This window comes from Arachis ipaensis, chromosome B7, assembly GCF_059453495.1.
Source record: "Arachis ipaensis isolate K30076 ecotype BB chromosome B7, ASM5945349v1, whole genome shotgun sequence".
Lineage (NCBI taxonomy): Eukaryota > Viridiplantae > Streptophyta > Magnoliopsida > Fabales > Fabaceae > Arachis > Arachis ipaensis.
In genome coordinates this window covers 8,875,409-8,888,611 of record NC_142442.1, presented here as the reverse complement: position 1 = coordinate 8,888,611, position 13,203 = coordinate 8,875,409, and the positions used below count along the sequence as shown (strand labels likewise).

The 13,203-nt window shown below is 31.0% G+C and overlaps 1 protein-coding gene and 1 pseudogene across 2 annotated transcripts in view; one reads left to right on the top strand and one right to left on the bottom strand.

Annotated features, from left to right (window-relative positions):
• Positions 1 to 13,203, bottom strand: part of LOC107609903 (protein P21 pseudogene) — a 133,720-nt pseudogene that overhangs the window by 95,586 nt on the left and 24,931 nt on the right. The window lies entirely within an intron of this gene.
• LOC107608946 (transcription factor bHLH93-like) lies at positions 9,711 to 11,802 on the top strand. The gene is made up of 4 exons (XM_016310735.3): positions 9,711 to 9,891; positions 10,046 to 10,183; positions 10,267 to 10,437; positions 11,486 to 11,802. The coding sequence occupies exons 1-4, from the start codon at positions 9,811 to 9,813 to the stop codon at positions 11,582 to 11,584; spliced, it is 489 nt and encodes a 162-aa protein (XP_016166221.1). The 5' UTR covers positions 9,711 to 9,810; the 3' UTR covers positions 11,585 to 11,802.

Genomic DNA, 13,203 nt, shown 5'->3' with positions numbered 1-13,203 from the left:
TTCTAGGTAAGCCCCGGAACATTGGCGCCGTTGCCGGGGACCTGGAGCTCAATCCTTGATAATGGCGGATGATCAACAAAATGGTTGGACAACCACTCGACATAAATAAGATGCAAGCATGTTAAAAAGAAGCTCGAATACAGTTTCTATGGATACCAGAAATCCATAAAAACTTCTCCCAATGGGTAGAGGATATCAAATAGGGATGATGATTATACTTTTACAGTTAAATTGGATTAAAGAAAAGAGAAGAAAGCACCGTCCCAAGGCCATTGTAGAAAGCAAACCAAGACGAACTCGAAAGTCAATTGAATAAAAGAATTTTCAATTCAGAAAATTCAATTGGCAAAAGAAGTTACGTGAAAAAAAAAAAAAGACGAACTCGAAAGCCAATTGAATAAAAGAATTTTCAATTCAGAAAATTCAATTGGCAAAAGAAGTTACGTGAAAAAAATAAAAAGACGAACTCGAAAGCCAATTGAATAAAAGAATTTTCAATTCAGAAAATTCAATTGGCAAAAGAAGTTACGTGAAAAAAAAAAAAAACAAACTCGAAAGCCAATTGAATAAAAGAATTTTCAATTCAGAAAATTCAATTGGCAAAAGAAGTTACGTGAAAAAAAAAAAGAGGAAAAGGGAACGTGACTAATCCCAACCTCTTCGTGAAATAGGATGGACAATGACATCTGTGCCAATTTACAATCTCGGAAAAATCCATGATACCCACTCATGGAATGGAGCAGTTGCATGTTCCAAATACACAACATCAGCCAATTTGAATGCAACCCAATCCGACAACGGAGTGATGAATCCAGTTTTTTCTTCAGTGGATTCACATGTCAATTACAACAGTGAATAACACAAAAAATTCTCATGGTACATCTTTCGTTGGTTGCTCACAAATTATATCACTGCCAATGAATATGGAAAGAAATATTTCCGTGGTAGAATTTGATGTTGTTTGCACACCAATAAAGATGGATGTCTTCCAGGAAGAAAACTGGAATCCGATCCAAAGAAAAAAGAAAGTCAGGGTGACAAAGGCCCAGTCTTCATTGGAGGGGATGATGGTCAGGCTTTTCTTCAAAGGTCGGATGAGCTGGGAGCTCACAGAGAAAATCCAACCTCTTTTAGAGAGCTCATGAAGGAAAGTCCGACCTCTTTTAGAGAGCTCATGAAGAAAAGTTCGACCTCTTTTAAAGGTCAGACTTTACAACAAGGTCGGATGAGTTGGAAACTCACAAAGAAAATCCGACCTCTTTTAAAGAGCTCATGAAGAAAAGTCCGACCTCTTTTAAAGGTCAGATTTTACAACAAGGTCGGATAAACTTGGAGCTCACAAAGAAAATCCGACCTCTTGCAAAGTTCATGAAGGAAAAGTCCGACCTCTTTTAAAGGTCAGACTTTACAATAAGATCAAAAACCTTCAGACTAATAAAGAAAAATCCGACTTCTCTTAGATCCCACAAAGAAAGTCCGACCTCTTTTAAAGGTTAGACTCTACAAATGAGGTCTAAAACCTCATTTGCTCAGAAGAATCCGACCTCTTTAGAGCCGACAAGGGAAAAATCCGACCTCTTTTTGGAGTCTGTAAAAAATCCAACCTCTTTCACGATCAACTCTACAATGAGGTCGAAAACCTCGAAAAATACCAGAAAGAGATTCCGACTTCTTTTAAAGATCAGAGTCTACAAAGAGGTCGAAAATCTCCAAGCTTAGAAAGAAAGTCCGACCTCTTTCCAAGCTTAGAAAGAAAAATCCGACCTCTTTTAAGAATCCAAACTTATGAAGATAATTTGACCTCTTCTGAGGATTCAGGTCTACAAATAAAAATTCGACTTCTTTTAGAGCTTATGAAGAAATTCCGACCTCTTTTAAAGGTCAGACCACAATGAAGTCGAAATCTCTGAATTTATAAAGGAAAATCCGACCTCTTTTAAAGGTCCGACTTTACAATAAGGTCGGATAGGCTTAGAGCTTACAAAGAAAAGTCCGACCTCTTTCTTGAGGTACGACTTCGAGAACCAGATCCCAAGCATAAATGGCCATGAGAAGGTCATACGAAGAAATTTCTCAACCGACAACCTCGTCTTGATCCAAAATGACATCGGGCCAAAATCGGACGAAGAAAAGCCAACACCAAAATAAAGAGATCCCAACAAAGTCACTTAAAACTTGAAAAAGAACTACTACAACATACTCGACTTACTCGAAAACAATCTGCCTAGATTGTGCCATGTCTACAACAAAAGGGATACTACAGCTAGAAAAGCACACCTTACCCCCTAATGCACACTTTTTCTGACTTGAAGTGACGAGATCCAAAGTGGTGTAAAAAGTTATAAATGCAAATCGTGGTCCGACCTCATTAAGCCACTTGTACTAAATCAAGCTGGCAAGGGGCAAACCTAAAACGAATTGCACAAATAACTTAAGGACAGCGTGATCATAATCAAACATCAACACGAAGAGGATGTAAACCTGACCTCACAACAATTTGTTTAAAACAAATTGAAAAAGGATGGTGATTTATTATAAGAATGCCTCCTCAAGCCAAGAGATAAGTATCCGACCTTACTAGATTAACACACAACAAGTATAAAACAAGTTATTCGACCTCCCAAAAAGAGAGTCCAAAATAACTTGTAAAAGTCACATAGCAACAAATAGTAAGATTCAAGAATGGCATGACTGAATACTCGAGTCTGACTTTATGAAACTCGACCTCGAGTAGGGGCACTGGCTTATTATGAGAGCCAAGTCCAAAATTATTAACCAAAGACAACATTCTACAATGATGCTACAGCACGAAAGAAGAACGTGAACCCCTTCCAGAAATCTGAGAGCAAACTCAGATAAAGAAAGAGCTCTTGAGACAAAGGATGGCTACAAGATTCGCCGCAAAAAACCTCATCTTGATAAGAAAAAATATCAGGCTACTGAGTTCGGGCTAATGAAAGCTGACAACAAAAAGGATAGGACCCCACAAGATTACCGAGATCTTAGGAAAAGGTTAAAGCGAACTCTACTCCCTGGTATACTCTTTTCCCAACTTCATGATTTTTTTTCCAAAAGGAAAGGGTTTTTTCTGAAGGGGGGTTTTTAACGAGGCATCACAGTAGAGACTAAGGGATCATAGATAGTGAAAAACCCTTAGTAGCAGTAAAAGTACCTTCGCAAATAAATAAAGATCTTTTATCTCTTATAAATTCCTTCTCATTTTTCTTTCTTTCTACGAAACGCGCCGACTTAAGCTCGACAAAGCGTGAAAATCCCATGAACCGACCTAAATGGTCGTCAGGATAAAACGACGAGGTACAAGTCGGTGTAAAGAGGTTATAAAAGTCGATCATGATAAACTCGGGAGCAGTCCGACTCATAAGTCGGAATGCGAAACCGAGTAAAATTAAAATGAATCGCAAAAGTAGCCTAAGTCACGAAGAACTCAATAAATCAAAAATTGAGTATAAGGAATACCAAAAAGAGATCAGGAAACCTATTGAAAGCACTAAGGCAAAAGGCTGTCCCGAGTTGTTAAGGAAAACTTAACTTAAAGAAAGGGACAGTCAGCCAAGAAAAAGGTTTTTCAAAACAAAGATCAAAAAGGTTTTTTCGAAACCTAAAACAGAAAAGCATGCGCACAACAAACAGAGAAAGGTGAATTCTTTCGAACAAGAGCTTCTTCTGAACAGAGGAGAGGAAGTGTGAAAGTTTTCAGAAACGAAGCAAGGAAAGAAAGGGAAAGTATTTATAAAAACGTTGGGGGCACAATGGTAAAAACGGAAGCCGTCATTTAAAGAGAGGCACCGTTCCCAATGTAACTGATCCCCGCGTACGAATACACAAATCCCTAACGGACGCGACGTTTGATTAGACGCGACTGTTGAGAATTTTTAAAAAACACATCAGTTCTGAAACGTCACGTCGGTTCCTTATCAGGTCGGCTACGGTCCTGAGTTAAATACTCGACCCCAACTCTTAAAAAGAAATTGGGCTCGAGTAGGGGCACTACAAATCACTTCAACCAAATGACTCGTATAGAAACGAGTTAAAAAGGAAGGATTGTAAACGTTTTTGACTAAAATCGAAACGTAAAAACTATCCTCCAAAATAACTTGGATAAAACGAGTTGTACCACACACAAGGATGACAACCTTGTAAAAACTAGAAATGGGAGGGAATAAGCATATAATCCCTTCACCTAAGGCGCCAATTTATGCTCGACAAAGTGCAAAAATCACGAGCTGATCTTTTCAATGGTCGCTCGGATAAAGCGACGAGGTACAAATTGGTATCCAATGGTTATAATACAGCTTGATGATTTAAAACAACTCAAACCCATGAGTTGAACAAATCAAGTAAAAAATAACCATATGATCTAAGTAATTTGTATTAAAACAAATTGCGCAAAACAACTTGATATATAACGAGTTGTGCTTCAAAAAAGTGACTTGTATAAAAAACAAGTTATCTAGAAAACTCAGAATGAATGAGTTCAACAAAAAAAAAGGCTTCATTCGAAAATCCTTTCTACTTGATTGCTCGAGTCCGACTCTATAAAGCTCGACCTCGAGCAGGGGTATAATGGATAAAGCAACGAAGTCCGATGGTTATAAAAATGATCTGATACTTTAAAAGGACTCAAAATAAACAATTTGTACTTGAAACAAGTTGTGAAGTCCTAAAAAAAACAGCTCAAATTTAAATGAGTTGTATGAAATTAGATCAAGAAATAGCCACGTTTTAATTAAACGATTTGAAATGAAACAAATCGTAAGACCTTAAAACTACTCGCATCGAATGAGCTAGATGAGGTTAAAATAATTACGAGTTTTGAAATAAACGATTTGTATCAAAACAAGTCGTAAGAAATCAGAATAAGTTTCAGAAAGGTGATTTGTATTAAAACAAGTCATGTATCCTCAAAACAACTCGAATTGAATGAGTTGTACGAAACTAGGATAAGAAATATTCTTTGGTTAAGTAAAATGTGCTAAAACCAATTATACAGAGCCTACAAGCCCGAGTTCAAATACTCGAATCCAACTCTTAAGAAAAAGAGATTGAACTCGAGTAGGGGCACTGTTAATACACTGGCCCAACACTAAGGCCCAGGTCCAAATACACCAAAAGGCTCAATCCAAAGATTGGCCTTCGTTATTCACCGACCTCTTTAGAAGAGGTCGGACTCAACACAGACTTCTTTCCAAAGGAGTCGGGTTCAAGAGATAGCTGGCAGATAACACTTATTCAAATAAGTAACTGCCCCTAAAATCTCTCAACCCACTTCTAGAAGCCATATCTCAACAATCCCTAAATAAAGGGACTTTTATCCACCTAAAAAGGTGGCACTACTCCAACGGTGGTTATTGGATCACCACTATAAATACACTGACACCCCTCAGGTATCTCTAAGTTCCAATACACTTAAACCTGCTTATCCCCATGCTGACTTAGGCATCGGAGTGTCTTTGCAGGTACCACCCCCATCTCTTGGAACACACAACTCGGAGGCGGCTCCCAGACGTAAACCAAGTCGGAGACCACACTCCTCATGCGCTTGGGCCTCACAAACAAGCCCAACCACCGTCCGGTTCTAGGTAAGCCCCGGAACAATATCTTTATTAAATTAATTAATAATTTATTTTTTAATAAACCAGAATAAAATCGCTTTATTATAGCAATAATAATAAACCCAATTATTCGTATTATAATTATCAGACCCGATTTAATCCGATCGATTTACACAATCTAAATTGAATCATGTTTAAATTTTTTGATAAAAAGATAAATATATCTCCGATTTTTATTAAAAAAAAAAAACAAAAAAAAAAACCTATGATCAAGTGAATTATGTAAATTAATCGCTTTGACCGAATCTGATAATAATTGGTGGATTTATTGTTATTATTAAAAAAAATCGGTTTTATTTTAGTTTGTCAAAAAATTCAAAAATAACCAATTTATTAATACGTCTAATAATAATACGACACATAAGTGTCTTTACAAAGAAACGTTTTATAAGTGTTTACGAGAGTATCCTCTTTTATATATATATAAAAGAGTGCAGTGACTGTACTAGTTACGGTGATTATGTAACTTTGACAATATTTAAAAAATATTGGTAAAAGTAATGTCACACATTTTTACATCTTTTATAAAAGTAATGTTTTCTCTCAATATAAAACCTTACATCGATTATAGAGGAGAATAAAAATGTCTTATTTTTTCTCACGGTATCTCCCAATCCGACAGGACAAGGACTAATTCGTCGCGGTACTGAGCTCCATTTAAGAGTTTGCCGCTGACCAATAAGTTGCTGTATGCACAAGGCGGGATTCGAACCCCCAACACTTATTTAAGCGGACTAGTGAACTAACCACTAGACCAACCCAACTTGATTTTTGCATTTTGTTACGGTAGTTCACCATATTCTAACACTTCCATTTGCAATCCGTTTTGACAATTTTGTCTACATCATCGTTTTTACAGTTTCACCGGCACCCTAACTTCGGTAATTTTATCTGCATCCCGTTCCAGCAGTTTCATTGACATTATTTTCAAATTTATCATTCTTGGGTTATATATTATGATGAATTCTATCATATAAAAGAATTCATTTTACTTCCTTTTCATTTGAAACTTTTTCAACGACTATTTGTACGGTAACTGAACCCCACATTGTCTTTGTAATGTGAAAAAAATCAAGTCTATCTTTTGTGGTGTTTGTATATTAGTCTTTTCTAATCGTATAAGTAAAATCTAGCCATGTATTATGAAATAATAATAATATAAAGTTGTGAGTATATATGTGTTTGTCAGTTTCCACACATTTCAAACATCATTTCTATTCCTGCTAACACGGTATTTTGTTGAGAGTGTCCTTTTGTTTTTTCAGAGCAGAGCAAAACATTTTAATTGGAAGCGTGGAAAAAGCCATAAACAGCAATAAATTAAACCTCTATACGTTTATAAAAGAAATTAAACTAGTCGCTACACACAATTATTACAAGGCTATATAGTTCGTAATTACCTTGATAATAGTTTTTGTTCCCTCACTCCGATCATTGTATTATATCATCATGCATCAACTTGATATATGAGTATTTAGTATTTACCTTCTTAAAATTTGATACCAAAGAAGATATATACAAGTAACATCTGTATGTTTTTTCTCCACATAATAACCTTTGAAATGATAACAAAATTTGCCGGAGAAACAATGATATTTAATTTGAATCCATTTTATTGAATTGTAAATAATATCCAATATAAATAGAAAAGAAAGAAAATATAATAATAAAAAAATAAGAAAAAATTATTAGTAGACCCATATTTTTGTGTGTATGAAACTAGGCATAGGTATAAACATCAACATACATGACACATTATTAGAGTTTTTATATCCGAAAAATTTACAAGTCAATCTTTATTGAATTTCAAAAACAAAAAAAAAATGCAAAAAAGCCTATATAAAATTCATGCAAATCTAAATAAAAAAATATTTTTGCATAAGAGAGCATATCAGACATATAATTATTTATATTTTTAATTTTATTTTTTTAAAATTTTAAGAAAAATAATTTTATGATATGATATTAACCTTCTATAATAAAAAAATTTAGAATTTAATTTTTATTATTCTTTTAAAAAATCTTCATAAGAAGGCACCCAAAAAAATATATTCATAAGACAAATAAAAAAATCTACGTAAAATTTAAGTAAGTCTAAAAGAGATAGACTCTTGTATAAAAACCTATTAAAAATATAGCTATTTATTTATATGTTTTTTTATTAATTTAAACTTTACAAAAAATAGTATCACTAGAGTGAGTTCCAATAATATTGTTAGACGAGAAAATGATCAGAAAATGAGGCAGAAATCTAGGATCCACATTATATATACTCTTGAATCTTGATCCATGTTTCATTTCCTAATAATTATTCTTCTAGCTAATACTTAATAATGAAAGCTGCAAATGAAAAGGAAATAAATACACCACAAACATACATAAAAAATTCGATAGTATATATTTAATAAATTATATGTAATAATTAGAAGAAGTATTGGAATATGATAGAAGTAAGATAAGTGATAATAAATTATGAAAAATAATGTGAATCCTATGACACGCATATACCGGTTTATTGGAAGAATGCATGTTATATATTATTATCATTATCAAGCCAGCTAGCAAGAATAATTGTATGCAAATCATAACATCAACATGTACCAAATAATTAATAGAGAAATTAGAAGTATTGAAATATACCATTGAATCATACAAATAAACTTTTAATTATAAAAAAATTATTTAATTAATAATAATTTACACTCATATTTACATAAATTTTACACACAAAAAATATATAATTTATATTTATATTTATCAAAATTTTATATATATGAATCAATATAATTTGTATTCATATTTTTTAAAATTTATATTTATTAAAAATAATTTAATATTTTTATTGATCAAATAATAACAAAAAATATTAAAAATTGTTGTTCCCAAAAATTTTTCTTTAATTATTTAAACTTGATTAAAGATTAAGAGATGGAAATACATAAAAATGAATATGATGAGTTATTATTGAATGTGTGATGATGAGTATATAAGATAAAAGATTGGCACGTGTGGTGAGAGAGAGAAAGAGAGAGAAGAGGACAAAAGGTTGATTAGGGTAGTGGTGTGATGTGAGAGTGAGTAATAGATATTGAGAGACTAAGAAAGAAAGAAAGAAAGAAAGAAATTAAAGCCCCCCGTGAGGAGTGTTTGGAGGCATTCCAATATAACATTACACACATCATTTTGTTACCTTCCTCTCCCTTCTCTTCTTTCGATGCTTATTATACCTTTCACTATACATCACGAGTTCATGATTCCTCCTCTTCATTTTCCTATTCCCCAAAATTTATATATACCACATGTATTTTCCCTTTTCCCCATCTATCCCTCTTTTTTCTTAGCTTAAGTGAAACAATTTTAAATAATTCATTCACCTATGTATGCTTTCATCAACTTATTAATCAAACTTGAGAGACCGAGAACCTAAATTGTTAACTCTTGTGGCCTACGTTTCTATACATGCACAAATTAGAAAATAAATCTTTATAGAAAGCTAAGTCACAATTGAGTTAGAAAAAAAATCATAATAAACACCAAAATTTTAATACTATATACTTAAATCAAACTTCTTAGAAAATTATAAATATTTTTTTTTGAGAGTTAAACGGCTAGAAACATTGTATTCACTGGCAGAAAATTACCCAGATTTGTTATGAAATTTATTCTATATTAAAATTGGACAGAATTTTAGTTTTTCAAATTGATTTTGTTAAAGATATAATTATTCGTATTCCTTTTTTAATCAGTTTAAATTTTTGAAAGAAGTAATTTTACGGGCTTCTATAAACTAAATGTTTAGAATTCAATTTGTGTTGATCTCTAAAAAAGAATTTCAGTATAAAACAAATAAAAAGAGAAAAATATTTATAAAAAAAAAATAAATGATTACATGAATTGAATAAATTAGTTCAGCTCGACATGGAAAAAAAGTTAGTATAAAATTACATTTCTATATCCTCAAAATTAAGAAAGGGCATTTTGGTAAATTCAGGCATGTATATAGGATTACTTTGTAAGCAGGGAAGAAAACACATGAGATGAATGATATATAGATTTGAGAGCTCATCCCCACTCTTTTAAATGAGTTGATAGCAAGAGATCTCTCATAGGAGAGATTTTTAAGAAGAGAGCCAAGAAAATAATACTAATAATAATAATAATAATAACAATAATAATAATGGTTTCAAGAGAGCAAAAGAGAGCAGCACTACTGCATGAGAAGCTTCAACTCCTTCGTTCTATTACCAACTCTCATGCTGTAAATATACTTCATTCCTCTCTCTCTCTCTCTCTTTCTTTTCATTGGTTCATGAATTTTCTGAAGAATGTTCAGCCAATTCTATGTCTATTCTTTCTGCATCCTCCATGTTAAGTATATATTCTTAATTTAATATCTGAATTATATTATGCAGGTGAACAAAACCTCCATCATAATCGATGCATCAAAGTATATTGAAGAGCTTAAAGAAAAGGTAGAAAGACTCAATCAAGAAATAGCCACAGCAGAAACTTCAAATCATCATCATCACCATAATCCTAATTTGCCTATGGTATATATATATATATTGTTGATATTATTTTATTAATTGTTTTGATCAAGTTTGAAATAAAGATGTTGTATGTGTATGTGCAGGTGACAGTAGAAACCCTAGAAAAGGGATTTATGATAAATGTAATTTCAGCAAGAAGCTGCCAAGGACTACTTGTTTCAATTCTTGAAGCCTTTGAAGAGATGGGTCTCACAGTTCTTGAAGCTAGGGTTTCTTGTACGGACACTTTTCGATTCCAAGCAGTTGGAGGAGAAGTAAGATCACATACACATACACATTCTATATATAAACATAAACAAAAATGTTATTTGTACATCAAAATCAGCCACTAAAATCAGTCATTAATATATTTATGTATAAATATATGTATAGTTTAATTTATTTTTAATGTGTATTTATATTTTAACATATATTTTATACTGATAACTGATTTTAATGTCTGATTTTAGTGTACACGTAGTATAACTCAAACACAAAAAATTGAATAATAACACAACATTTGTATATGATCAATCTCATCATTATTAGGTGAAAATTCAAGAGCAATTAATTTTTTATAAAGTTGATAGTTTAGGACTATTAGATAATAATTTAGTTAAACCTCTTAAATTATTTAACGATTCTTAACTATTAATTTTATGTGAAGTTAATTGCATTATAGTTTTTCCCTAACCATTGTTACCTTGTGTTATTACTCCATAGGCTTTTGGAAGTCACATGTTGTCCTTGTATAAAACATTTGTTCCTCTCTCTCTCTCATCATCTCTCTATTGAGGGAAAAATATAAAAAAGGAATAGGATCTATGTAGTTACGTTGCTGTGCAATATTGTTGATCATGATCATGAATCTATAGTTCTTTTTAAATCTTAGCCTATTTATATTAATCATCCTCAATAATATAATATTTATTTACTTCATATAGAAACAACCAATTATTTTTCTCTCCTACATATATAAATCAGAAATTTTAGAGATTAGTAATTTTTAGTAATTTTGATCATTATTTGATCAACATAAATGCTACTTTATTTTTAACAAATAAATTTTATTAATTTATATGTATATATTTAAAAAAATATAAATATAAATTATATGTGTAACTTTTATATTTTTTTGTATATAAATATAGATATAAATTATTATTAACTAAGTACTAATCTAAAATAATAATATTTGTTGGTCACGTAACATTGATAAATATATTTCATGCACAAGAATAATGAAGGCTATATATAATAATGCAACTTTTTATCTTCTTCTTTTCCTTTTATTAATTACTTTTATTTATTTATTTTGTGTAGAATGATGAACAAGGTGAGACTATTGATGCACAAGCTGTGAAACAAGCAGTGGGACAAGCAATAAAGAATTGGAGCCAACAAAGTGCTGATCAAGATTAAATCAAGAGCCCGCTTCTAATAATATAAATATATTTTTTAATTTGTATCTTATATATAGATGGTTGTCTTCATTCTTTTGTTTTCTTTTTTTTTTTCTTTTTTCTATTTTTCAAGTTTCTTTTTTCTCATTATCTTAATCCTATGTTTGGCTAACTGCCAATTTTGTTTATTAAGGGAAGAATCTTCGTGAAAGAATGCGTATTGATATCTTCTGAACGATCCTTTCAATCCTTCAATAATCTTCAATGAAATTATATACGAGTAAAAAAAAAACAAAGAAGAAGAAGAATGAGTTGGTTGTGTTCATCAAACTTATATATGATGCCAAGATACCTAACACTACTACATATATAAATTCATAGAAGATTTTAATTAATTAGTTATTAACTGTCCTAATTAATTAATTAATTATATGATTAAGAATTGATTAAAAAAAGAATTAATTAGTTATTAACTGTCCTAAATATATATTTTCATGTCTGATGGGTAAAATTGATTTAAAAACAAAAAAACTCCTAAAGCAAAAGTGTAAGTGCCCTATAGAGAAGCAGAAAGACGTTGAAGTTGACACTTGTTAACTTTAGAATAACATTATATTATTTTCAAACAAGATTTTTGGCACAATCAAGTAATAATGAATTGGAGTCACGTGAGGTACTTTTTTTATTACTTCACCCAAATGGTCAATACATGGTAAACAAGTGAGAGCGTTAAGGTCAATATTTTGAAACTAATGAGCCATTTTTATAGATTCAGAATTACACAACATATTTTTCTATAGATATACTTAATAATGGTGTGTAATTGTTGTGAGTATTGTACAAAATAAGATTAAGAATAAATAATTAAGCTAATGGTCGTACCAAATATGATGATATTATTTTTTCTAAAAATTTAAGCTAATACATAAAAGGAGACAACATAAATGATTATATTTTAAATATTTTTATTTAAGTAATTTTTTTAAATTTATTTAATTTTTGCATTTTTTTATTTATTTTATGCTATTTTTTTTATATTTGAAATTTTATCAAGAATCAAACTCTAAATTTTTTAAATATAAAATTTTGATACTATGTTATGATACTATTTTTTCTACAAACTTAAAGTAATAATAAAAGGAGAAAACATAAACAATTAAATGTCTAAGAGTATAAATTAATATTAGATAGTAGTGCTTGAGTACTGGTGTTATATATTATGATGTAATTTTCTTAGATGATGAACAGGACAAAACTTTTATCGTTAATATTAAAAGCAAGCAATTGTGGTGAAGAGTTTAATTATTTATTGGTGAAAATTCAGGTGAAGTCGACTTCATGTGAAGTTGATACTTCAGAGTTATTAGACAAAAATTTAGTTAAATCAGTCAAATTATCTAACGGTTCTCAGATACCAATTTTACGTAAAATCGTCTGCACCTGAGTTTCTACTTTATTTATTATATAAGGTTATAGGTTAAAATTTCATTACAAATGTTACTCCCGAATAAAACACAAATTCACAATTGTGCTCATAGAAATTGATCCGATCCACTTTAATAAAATGGAGTTGCATCAATAGAAAATTTTAATAAAGGTAATATTTCTCATATAATATTTCAGGAATAACTTCATATA

Coding starts and splice junctions, on each gene's coding strand:
- LOC107608946 (XM_016310735.3), top strand. CDS start 9,811: ATGGTTTCAAGAGAGCAAAAGAGAGCAGCACTACTGCATGAGAAGCTT. Junction 9,892..10,045: donor CTATTACCAACTCTCATGCT/GTAAATATACTT, acceptor TATATTATGCAG/GTGAACAAAACCTCCATCAT. Junction 10,184..10,266: donor ATAATCCTAATTTGCCTATG/GTATATATATAT, acceptor GTGTATGTGCAG/GTGACAGTAGAAACCCTAGA.